At 38.0% G+C, this 12,360-nt stretch overlaps 1 protein-coding gene across 6 annotated transcripts in view; it reads left to right on the top strand.

The window, feature by feature from the left end:
• Positions 1–12,360, top strand: part of KIF13A (kinesin family member 13A) — a 253,150-nt gene that overhangs the window by 200,558 nt on the left and 40,232 nt on the right. For all 6 annotated transcript variants that reach the window (XM_069092472.1, XM_069092474.1, XM_069092473.1 and 3 more), the window contains exons 18-22: positions 2,882–3,044; positions 3,771–3,911; positions 5,824–5,973; positions 7,384–7,548; positions 8,400–8,573. In XM_069092472.1, the coding sequence (XP_068948573.1) occupies positions 2,882–3,044; positions 3,771–3,911; positions 5,824–5,973; positions 7,384–7,548; positions 8,400–8,573 (793 nt within the window). The remainder of the gene's footprint in view (positions 1–2,881; positions 3,045–3,770; positions 3,912–5,823; positions 5,974–7,383; positions 7,549–8,399; positions 8,574–12,360) is intronic.

Below are 12,360 nucleotides of genomic sequence, written 5' to 3'. Positions count from 1 at the left end.
CACACACACACACACACACACACACACACACACACACACACACACACCCATAGACTCAGGAAAATTTTTTACTATAAATCCTAAGACGTTATAGTCATGGTGCAATGGTCAAACACTAAAAGGGAAGTCACCTCAAAAGCATGGAAATCTCTCAGTAGTGAAAATTTATAATATAATTCTAAAGGAAACTTATTGGGGTGGGGTGGGGGGAGTAAAAGTATTTGAACAGGTTGGTGTGGGTTCACTCACAGGGAAGCTAGGTATCTCAATGGGCAAAGCATTGGCCCTGGAGTCAGGAAGACTTGAGTTCAAATTAAGCCTTAGATACTTACTACCTGTATGACTCTAGGCAAGTCATTTAACCTCTATAGCCTCAAAAAAAAAAAGTACCAAAAAAAATGGAAGGGGTAGGACATATAATCAGGGATGTGCGAGAATGAGATTTATGATGATAGTGATGAAAGACCAATATCCAAAATAAGCTAATGCTTTAGAAAATACTAAGAACAAAAAGGGAAAATTTTAAAGGTATATTCAAAGCAAAGAAAGGACAAGATGTCCAAAAATTTCGGTTTGGGTTTTGGCTCTGCCAACCATAATCGCAGGTAATTTAAACTCTATGAACCTGTTCTTCAGAGAAGCAGCATGGTGCAATACACAGAGACCTGACCTGAAATCATGAAAACCTTCATTCAAGTCCCACTTTTGACACATACTTTTGTGACCTTGGACAAGTCAATCAACCTCTCATCATTCTAGAAAACTCCAAGATTATAAAGTGCAGGAAACCTGCCAACCTATATTAATAGAGGGAATTTACTCATCTGGGAATTTCCTATACCAATGAAATCAGTCCTTAACCAAGTCCTACAAAACTACTTTAAACAGTAAGTGGGAGTCATATGGCACTGATTTCATCTCAGTGTAAGAATAAATGTTAAAATGATTAGACCCATCCAGAAATACAATGAACCATTTCATGAGGTTATATCCTTTATCACTTGATTTATTCAGATAGTCTTGATGACCACTTGTAACAAATACTACCAAGGGCAGTCCTGTATGAAGACATTTGGACTAGATGACCTGTAAGTTGTTTTTCAGAGTTAAGATTCTAAATGAGGCATCCTAGAGCAGAGGTGATGTGTGGACAGAAATTATAAGACGTGTTCACCTGACAGTGAGGAGTAGGCTAGAATTAGAAACAGAATTTTGGTGTTAAGAGGTACCTCAGAGGTCATTTAGTCCACCTCATACCCGAGCAGGAATGCTTTAACATTCAAACAAGTGATCATCCAACATCTGCTTAAAGATCCTCACAGAAGGGGGACTTGCCACCTCCTGAAGGAAGATAATACACTGTGGAATGATTCTCATGGTTACAATCCTTGTTTTTTCACAATGAGCTTGAAGCATGCATTCTCTCTGGGTGATTTCTGCCTGTACTGACATCTGGAGCCGAGCAAAATAAGATTAATCCTTCTTCCATGAAGGCCTTTTAAATACTTAAAAGAGTGCTGTCATGTCCCTTCCAGGTCTTCTCTTTATGGGCTCATGTAGGAAAGTAGTGGGAAATAAGGCAGAAAAGTTTGGTTGAAATTTATTTGTGAGGGGCCTTGAATGCTAAGCTAAGAAATTTATGCATTCTCTTGTGGGAAGTAGAGAACTACTGAAGATTTTTTGAGGGCAAGAGTGAAACAATCAAAGCACAGTTTTGGTGAGGAAGCATGAGAGTGAGAAGAGACTAAAGGCAAGAAGACTAAGTCAAGAGCTCTTGGATCAGGCCTGTAGCATATGCTGAGCCCCTGAATTTGGGTGGCAGCAGTGGAAATGGAAAGTTATGGTGTGAGAGACATCAACAGGATCTGAGACTGGTTGAATATGGGTCAGAGGAAGGAGCTGAAGATGATACCAGTACTACAGGATAGCTACTAGTAACATTAAGAGAAATATGGAAGCAAATGTTAACAATATGCATCGTACTGTAGGTCATCTGCCTTAGCTTAGAGGGATGTCTTCTTGTAAACTTTCTAAAATAATGAAAAGAGAAAGAGGCACTTGGGGTTCCATTCCCCACAGAACTCTCTGAGAAAAGAAATGGGGCAGACTCTGGAGTTTGTAAGGGGAGAGAATAGGAGCTGTTCAAGAAATGGAGAGATTAACCCACAAGCCCACCTGACTGTGCCTGCAGTGAAATCCAGTCGTAAGCTATTTCTCGACTTCATGCCAGAAATGTTTGAGTCACATGGATGCTTCTGAGCAAGGGGAAAAAGAAGGGGGGAAAGGGGAAAAAAGAGAAGAGGAAAAAAAACATTAACAAAAGAGTTTAGTTTATTAGATATGATGGCATTTTTGTTTGTTTGCTTTTTTGGAGAAGGAGGGCAGGGCAGTTGGGGTTAAGTGACTTGCCCAAGGTCACACAGCTAGTAAGTATTACATGTTTGAGGTCAAATTTGAACTCAGGTCCTCCTGACTCCAGGGTCAGTGCTCTATTCACTGTGCCACCTAGCTGCCCCTCAAGATGGTGCTTTATCAAAAAATGAAAGATGCACATTTTAAAATACTCCTTAATCATTCAGATGAGAGTTTTTTGTGATCCATTTCTGCTTCTCTCCCTTTTATCTCCCTATCAAACATATACTGCTTAATCCTAGACAGCATTTGTCTTCTGAATATCAAATCCTTGTTGACTGTTCCATTATGCCAAAGGACTAAGGGACATAGAGAAATTGATATCATCATGGTCTTCAATTAATTCACTCCCTGAATTTATTCTTAGGTCATAGAGAATTGGTTTTCTCCTATTTTTTAATTGTAGCAATTTCTAAGAGTAATTGTCAATTTTTCACAAATTCTTAATCTTCTCTTTCCTGTAACACAGAGATGAGCTTTTCCGGCAAAGCCTAGCAAAATTACGAGAACAGCTAGTAAAAGCCAACACCCTGGTGAGGGAAGCAAACTTCTTAGCTGAGGAAATGAATAAGCTCACTGATTACCAAGTGACTCTTCAGATTCCTGCTGCAAATCTCAGTGCCAACAGGAAGGTAAGAGAAACCAGTTTATAAAGAAAATGAGAGTGAAGGGAGAAGGATAGGAAACTGTATTAAAGTACAAAAGCCATTATCCCAAAATACCCATTAAAAGGGGACATTGATGGAAACCAAAACTATTGATCTCATGTCCACATCTGCTAAGATTTTCAGCCATAAACTTTATTTAGTTTTTAAATGATGCCTTTGGGTCTTTTATCACCTAAATTGAAGCTGTATTTTAAAGTAGCACCATTGAAAATAACTATAGTTTTCTCTTACATAAATTTTATTTTCCTGAATTTAGGTGTTTGTTGTGTATTAAAATTAGGAACTCTGTAATGAAGGAAGACTAGTGGTGACTAATTGTTCAATATCTCTCATTCCCAGTGGCCATCCAGGTGTGTTAACCGAATCTGATTACTTTAAATTAAGAACTTGAAGAGCAACTGCTCATTTGCACCCTTTTACCACTTAAATAGAGCAATTGCCTGAATAATTTCTACAGATTTAGGTGTGATTTAAACTTTTTGGAGAGATTTGGAGCATCCCTGTCCTTAGATTTGAAAGAGACTTTTCCTATCCACAGGGAAATTGTTAAGAGTACCCATACAATCTCATCATATAGTTGCCTTCTAGCCTATATGCTGGAAAGAAAGATGCTGGGGTGGGAGTTTTCTTACACTGGGTAGTAATATCACTTAAAGAATTCATCTTTGTGTCTGTATGTGGGTAACACAGAGGGGTGCCATAGTGAGTGAACCAGCAATTCAAGTGAGGAGAAAAGGAAAAAGCACCCAAGTGTGGAACATTGAGAAGCTGGAAAATAAATTGATTGACATGAGAGACCTCTATCAAGAATGGAAAGAGAAGGTTCCCGAGGTAAGGAAACCATAAAATGGTACTTTATAGAATTTAATAGAATTAAAATTACAAGACTATCTAAAAAAGTGTGTGTGTATAAATATCTATGTATATATGTGTGTGTGTGTGTATATGCATATATGTATATATATACACAGATATATGGTAACCCATGTAAGTCCACTGCACTGTGGATACTTTAAAAGTTAACAGTCAGTAAAGAATATATCAGATAAATGACTTTAGAAGCACTAGGTTAAATCAGTGGTATCCCTAAAAAAATGAGCTACAGTTTACTAACAATTATTAGCAGTATTTTAATAGCTGAGATTTAAATGGCTCTTTAAGCTCTGCAAAGTGCTTTTTACATATCTTATCTGATTTGGACTGCACAATGAATTTATTAGGTAGGTAATACAAGCATTATTATCCCCATTTTTTAGATAAGGAAACTGAAGGCCAGAGAGATTAAATGGCATACCCTAATGATAAAGACAGGTCTTAATTAAATTGTTTTCTGCTGACAAGCATCGATTTTCTTTCTCCACCCTAAAAAAAAAAAACCAAAACAACAAAATCCTTGTAACAAATCTGCAGTGTCAAGAAAATAAATTTCTACATTAGCCATGTCACAAAAATATGTCTCAATTTATATCTTGAATCCATCACTTTTATGTCAGGAGATAGATAACTTGGAATTCATCACGTCTGGAATTATGGTTGGTCATTGCGTTGTTCAGAGTTTAGTCAGCTGGTTTTTTTGTTGTTTTTTTTTTAATCTACTTGACTATATTTCTACTACATTTTTGGAGTCAAATGCAGTAAAACAAAACTGATTTTGTTTTTCTTACTATTTTATAAGTCCTAGAGAAGATCCATTCTGGAAACAGATAGCATGGAATTTATTAATTAGCAGAATTTCAGTGCCTATAACTGGGGGGGGGGGAACCTACAAATACTCCTCCACCTACTGAGAGTCTCCTGTTACTTTACTAGATAAGAGGTTAAGTTTGGTCCTGTAGTAATAGAAGTAAAAGATGATGCCTAAGCTATCATCTGATAATTAGCACAATGCCTGGCACATAGTAGGCACTAAATAAATGTTTACTGAATGGAATATGGAAACAGCTAATCAGCAGCGAAAAGAACATTGGTTTTAAAGTCAAAACTACATGGTTCTGAATCTCAGATTTGCTCCATGTGAGCTTGGGCCTGAGCTTCACATCTCTAACATGAAGGGAAAGCTAGATGATCTCTAAACCACCTGGCAGTTCTAAATCCTGTGAGTCTACAGGTAATGATAAAGGCAAAGGGTTAGGAAGGGGAAGCAGAACACAGAGAATTAAAAGGAAAGAAGATTAGGGAATAATTAAAGAGTATAGGGGAAAGAATGCTGGGTTTGGACTCAGAGGATCTAGGTGGAGATTCCAGCTCTGCCTAGCTGTGTGAACTTGGGCAATTTCCCTCATCTTTTAAATGAATAGGTTGGATTAGATGACCCTAAGGTCTTTCCATAAACCTATGATGTTAGTATGGCTTTGTCTTCATGTTTCCCATTTTCAGAAATGAGGAAGTGAATTACATATGATTGCTCTGTTTTAATTACTGGGTTGACTTAGCTTTTATTATTATTGTCTTAGAAAAAAACCCTTTAATAAAGCTTTTCTAACAAAAATAATATATAGTGCTTTAAAGTTTGTAAAACGTTTCATAAATATGATCTCATTTTATACTCACCTTTACATATGAGATAGGTGCCATTGTTAACTTCATTTTTCATGTGAGGAAGCCGAGTCAGAGAGAAGTTGAGTGACTTGCCTAGGGTCACACAACTAGTGTCTAAAGCTGGATTTTCCTGACTCCAGGCCCTGTGTTCTATCTACTGATGCCAAATAATGCTTATTTCTGTTTATTTTCTTTCTCCCCAAAGGTAAAGAGACTCTATGGTAAACGCGGGGACCCCTTTTATGAAGCACAAGAAAACCATAACCTAATCGGTGTAGCAAATGTCTTCCTGGAGTGCCTTTTCTATGATGTGAAACTTCAGTATGCAGTCCCCATCATCAGCCAGCAGGGGGAGGTAAAGGCAAAGCAACTTTGGTTAGCTACATGCTTGTGACTTAAATGCCTTAGCAATGGGTGGTTTTTAAACGTTTTTCATCATACGTATTATTCGTGAAACAAAGCCAAAAACTGGAATGAATAGCTTAGACCATGAAGGTATGGTTCCTGAGCCATGACATTTTTTCTGTTATCTTAGAAAATATTATCTGTTATCTCAATTATTTTAGGTTTCATTTTTCTTTTTGCTCTCCGTTTTCAGGATTAAGATATTACTTTAAAAATATTTAGGAAGTTATATTTTATTTTCCTGACCTTCCATTTTTTTCATCTGAGCAGGGAGTCCTTTAAAACTTGACTGGCCTTTGTGAATTCTTTCAGAATATCTCTTTTCAAACCTTTATCTTCATCTCAACATTTTGTTTCCTTTTTCTTCTTCCCCCTGTATCTCCAAGCCCAAAAGCCCAAAGGATGCCTCAGCATGAAGCACAGTAGGCAATTGAGGAAAGATCACCAAGTTTTGGACTTCAGAGTATTTAGAGAAGCCAGTTTAAACCCCTCCACTATTAACCTTTGTTTGTTTTGTTTTGTTATGTTTTGTTTTTTACTAATACAGCTCAGTTATTTGGCCAGTTTAGTTACAGATTTCAACCATCCCCGTAGTATGCCGAAATTCAGATTACTTTTATTTTATACATTTCATTAGTTCCATTCTTTTCATTATTAATTTGAGTAACATTTGTGTTTCCTACCTTTTCAATGTACAGAACCAAATTTTAGCATTCAAAGTGTTGTTCTTTGACTCCCTAGACACACTACTGTACTTTGGTACCCTATTGCTTTACCAAAGTGGAAGGGGTCAGCAGATTAAAATACAATGTGGAAAGTACACAGTTCTGTACTTACCCATTCCTCCCTGGACATCTCATCACAGATAGCCAGTACCATTAACTGCTTTTACTCCACAGGATCAAAAGTAGACTCCTGTAACGAATGGAGACAATACCTGGTTCCCCAAGCTGCTTTTTCTATTTTCTCTTTGACTAATTTTTCTCTGTTGCCATTTTCCCCACATTTTACCTTACAGGGCTGCTGGAAGAATCACCTGAGATTATATGTGTGTGTGTATATACATATATATATGTATATAATATGCACATATATATAATTCTTTGCAAACCTTAATGTACTATGTAAATGCTGACTACTATTATTATCTTTTATTCTTTATTGTCATTAAGCTGACCTATGTTCATGGTACCCACCTTGAACATGGTACATGAACACCACACATAAGCAGGTAAAACAGATGTAGAACCTGACCTTGAGGAGTAAAGTCCCAAGCCAACCACTGTTGACTACAAGTTTGTAGCATTGCAGACACTTCTGGTTTTACCACCTCTGGCCACTTAGTGTCTTTTTGTCCCAGGTTGCAGGACGCCTACATGTTGAAGTGATGCGTGTCACAGGAGCTGTTCCAGAGCGTGCGATTGAAGGCGATGACTCCTCAGAGAACTCTAGTGAGAGTGGGAGCCTCGAAGTCATGGACAGCAATGGTGATATCATCCACCGAGTCAAAAAGCTAACCTGCCGGGTGAGAGGAATGTTTCTGAGGATGGTCTTGTTTGTGTGATCACTTTTTAAAATGGAATATTTACTCACCTAGCAAGAGATATTTTTCACTTGAAACAGTTAAAGTTAAATGAGTTGACAGTGGATACAAAATCTGAGTGTGTAGCTCTTTCTAAAGATGGTTTGCTTTACCTAAAAAATGCATTTTGCCTTGAAAGATGTTATTTATAAGGTTGCATGAGTTTTTCCTTAGCAAAGATTGCAGTCATACCACTAGTTATAGTGGTCAGGAGACCTTTTTCTATATATATGATCTAAGAGAAGTATGAATATTCCAGATTGAGAATTATGGCATTGATATTACAGAGGTAATGACTAAAAATGTGCTATGTAGCATCAGAGAGTCAAATGGCTGAGTAATTTTGTCAGCTAGTCAATCAGCTTAGTACATACCTACTCTGTGCCAGACACTGCACTGAGTAGTATATATCACTCTGGTGCATTGCCATTTATGGTAGAAGCCATTTTAAGCTCTGCGGACACAGTTCCTGCCCTCAAGGAGCTCACAGTTGAATGTGAAACACAACATGCAAACCACTGTTTACAAACAAGTTGTATACTGAGTAAATTAGAGATAATAAAGGGAGGGAAGGCACTAGCAATCAGGAAAATCTTCTTGTACAAAGTAGGACTTTAACAGATACTTGAAGGAAGCCAGGGAAGCTAGGAGGCAGAGATGAAGAAGGCAAGAGTTCTGGGCATGGAAATGTATTTCATGATTTACATTTACATTTGAAAATATCGAGAGAAGAAATGCTTTCTGGGTAAATGTTTTCTTTACTGAGGTTCTATTACATTTTTCTATTTCCTCAGGTAAAAATTAAAGAAGCAACTGGGCTACCCCTAAATCTCTCTAATTTTGTCTTCTGTCAATACACATTCTGGGACCAGTGTGGATCAACAGTAGCAGCTCCAGTGGTTGATCCAGATGTGCCCTCACCTCAGTCCAAGGAACCTCAGTTTACAGTAATTTTTTCTCACTGTGAGGTATTAATTTCTTTAATGTAATTTAACAAACATTTATTAAATGATTGCTACATTGAGAATACTCTGTTAGGTGATAGGGGAAAGAGAAGGATTAATAATAATAATAATAATAAGCAACATTTGTTTAACATCTTAAGTTTTACCATGTGCTTTACATACATTATTTCATTTGATACAACCCTGTGAAGTAGGTTCAGGTATCATTCCCATTTTACAGATGAAGATACTAACTGGAGCTTTGTGGGGCTAAATGCATTTCCCCTGGTCAAATTGCTATTAATTATCTTTGGTAGAATTTAAACACAAGTGCTTCTGCCTCTACATCATCACGCCTTTGATAAACTGACATAATTTTTACCCTCGTGGAGCCTATGTTTTAGCTGAGAAATAGGACACATACACAATTACCTCTAATAAAAATTCATAATTATATAAAGATATTTATTTATGAGAGAGTTGGTGAAGGCTTCCTGGAGGAAGTAAAATTTGAATTGAGCTATAAAACATTGTTGGGCAGAAATAGGGAAAGGACATGCCAGACATTGGGAATAGTGTGAACAAAAGCCTAGAGGCAGGAATGTGAGAGTCATGAATGGGTGATCAATGACTAAGCCAATTTAAAATACTTGGAAGAGAACAGTAGGATGGAAGAGAAGTAGGAGATAAGGCTAAAAAAGGCAACATGACCTGGTATTGTCAGTGACCTTGAATGCTATGCTAAGAAATTTGGATTGTAGATAGTAGGCAATAGAGGGTCTTGGAAGGGTTATCAGCAGAGGACTCATGGAACAACCTATATATTTAAGAATGCTAAGTGGCAGATGGAAAGGGTGGACAGGGATTGTAAAGGAGACTTGTGAGGCTATCGCAAGTATAGTAATGATAATCAACTGTGAAAGACAGCGACTCTGATCAATACAGTGATCCACTACAGTTTGAACTGATGAACTCTGAGTGCAGTTTGAAGCTTAATTTTTTTTCTCCTTTATTTTTCTTATTCCTTCCCCTCACTACAACATGACCGATGTGAAAATATGGTTTGATGTACAATGGGTATCTTATTTCTTGCCTTCTCAGTGGGTGATGGAGGAGAGGATAGAGAAAAACTGGATAATAAAGAGAAAATAAAAATGTCTTAAATAAAATAAATTCCTAAAAAACAGGCTATTGCAATAGTTGAGGCATAAGGTAACGAAGGCCTATGGTAGTAATGGGGAAAGAGAGAAATCGACAGGTGTAGAAGATGTTTCAGTGGTACAGTCTTGTGGACTTTGTAGCTAACTATCACCTGTGGCAAAGCATTCATACATTTAAAGACTGTTAATCTTTCCAACCTTCTTTAATCCATAAAGCCCGATTTCTTGTGTGTGTGTGTGTGTGTGTGTGTGTGAGAGAGAGAGAGAGAGAGAGAGAAAGAGAGATGGAGAGAGAGAGAGAGAGAGATTTGGGGTTAAGAGACATGTCCAGGATCACACAGCTATTAAGTGTTTGAGGCAAAATTTGAACTCAGGTCCTCCTGACTCCAGGGCTGGTGCTCTATCCACTGTGCCCCACCTAGCTGCCCATACACCCAATTTCTTTACTTGAATAGGAGTGATGTCATGTCCTGCTAACCAGCTGAGGGACATCAAGTCATTTACTTTTTCTAGGCCTCATCATCCTCCAGTCCTAAGTTCTTTCCCAGGCTTCAGGCCTGAGTCTGCAGTCAACTAGAGGTTATCTATCCATTGACATGTTAAATTCAGCACATCCAAAATTTAACTTCTCTTTCCCTATGAATCTGCTCAACTTGAGTCCCATTGCTGCCACTGTCACATTCATTCACTTAGTATCTTAGGTTAAAAAATATGATATTTTCTTTGATTTCTCTCTATCATATCTAAATATTACAAAGTCCAGAAAATTTGCCTTGTATCTGTTGAATATCAGACTAGAGGAAATAAGCCATAATGTCACTAGGAAATAAAAAGCATGGGAGGCAACAAGAGAGTCAGGTCTATTTTCTAATACTGTGTTTAGAACTTGAAAATTTTAACCTATGAATTTTTAGAAATAAAATAAAACATGAATAGTTTAATATAGCCAATACTCATCATCAATTAAAATTGGTAATCCCTATTAGTCAATGAATATTGGACTGCATGATACTTCGAGAAGACACAACTTACCTGTACAAGACAGTATCTAAGCAAGAAAGTAATCTGTATTCTTTTACATATCTTGAAAAGGGAATTCTATAGCTTCCTTTTTGAACCTGTTTCTTTTGCTCATGAAGTCCTTCCTAATGTCTAACCTATATCCTTCTTGAAATTTAATGATTTAAATCTTCCTTTAGTCTTTCCTATCTCCATGTATCTCCAGTTCTCTTATGTGTCATGACCAGAAGCCAAGAGAGCTGTGTGCTCTTCCGAAGGTTTACCACAGATTTTCTGCATGACCACACTTATACCACACACTGGACCTTTCCATTACCCACAAATGTTCCACTTCCCTCATTAGAAACCCATCTGACCATAATTTCCTGTGATTTCATATCTTCCTATGCTTCACCCCTTCTAAACCTATTCTAAAACCTCCATTTTCTCTGTTCCTCAATACTTTCTCAGGCCATTACCCCAGCTCTGATTTCAATTATCTGCCTTTCCACTAGTTAGCCATTTCAATTCTGTACTGTCCTCTGCTTTTGAATCCCTTGCAAGCTTGTCCTACAGCTGCCCTGCTCGTGCCGAACGTCAGCCCTGTTCGTGCCAAACGTCAGCCCTGTTCAGTAGCTGCTGAAAACACCTGGAGGAAGCCTCACACCCTTGCAGACTAGGTACATCACAAATTCATGTTATCCACCCTCAGTTAGCCCCTCATTTTATCAAAGCAGTCTTTTCATTTTTCCCTAATTGGTTCCCAGTTTCATTCCTCACAGGAGCCATTCCAAACTTTCTCTTCCCTCCTCAAGTCTCCCATATGTCTACCCTATCCCTGTCCTCATCTGAGGGTACTGCCTTGTTCTTTACAAAGAAAAATGAGGCCATTCAGTGCGAGTTGTCCTTTCTCCCATTCCCTTCTTCACAAATTCCTTGACTTGATTTCTCACACTTGCTGCCTTTCTCCCTCTCTCACAAAGAAATAACCCTTCTCATTGCCCAGGAAGGCAACCTAGTCTACATAGATACTTAATCTCCACTCCTCCCATATTCTCCAGCTAATTGCAGCTTCAACCATCACCTTTCTCAAATCTTCAACCTCTCCTTATCAGCTAATTCTTTTCCTACTGCCTTCACTCATGCCCAAGTCTCCACCATCCTACAAAACATACAACAACAAAAAAAACTTTACAAGATACTACTGCCCCCTAAAGCCATCATGCTATATTTCTTTTGCCTTCCTCTTCCAAACTCCTTGAAAAAGCTGCTTCTACTTCCCCTGTCTCTGTCACTTTTCAGCCTTTTGTAATCTGGCTTCCAATCTTGATCACTCAACAAAACTCCTATCTTTTAAGTTACTAATGATCTCTTCACTTCTAAATCTGGTGATCTTTTGTCAGTCTTTTCTTTTCTCTGTCCTAATCCTTCTGAACCTGTGTGCTGCATTTGACACTATTGACCACTGTAGCCTACTGTATACTCTCCATTCTGAATTTCTATTTGACCCTCTTCCCTCCTGGTTCTCCTATCTTTCTGATCACTACTCAGTCTAATTGTGTTCCCTATAGTTCTGTCCAAGGCCTCTTTCCTTTTCCCTTTAAACTCTCTCTCTCTCTCTCTCTCTCTCTCTCTCTCTCTCTCTCTCTCTC

This window comes from Petaurus breviceps, unplaced genomic scaffold (genome assembly GCF_028583685.1).
Source record: "Petaurus breviceps papuanus isolate PSGF00001 unplaced genomic scaffold, PetGlider_PUasm1.0 190, whole genome shotgun sequence".
Taxonomy (NCBI): Eukaryota; Metazoa; Chordata; class Mammalia; order Diprotodontia; family Petauridae; genus Petaurus; species Petaurus breviceps.
Note: the sequence above shows the minus strand (reverse complement) of the source record. Positions and strands in the feature narration are given on the sequence as shown.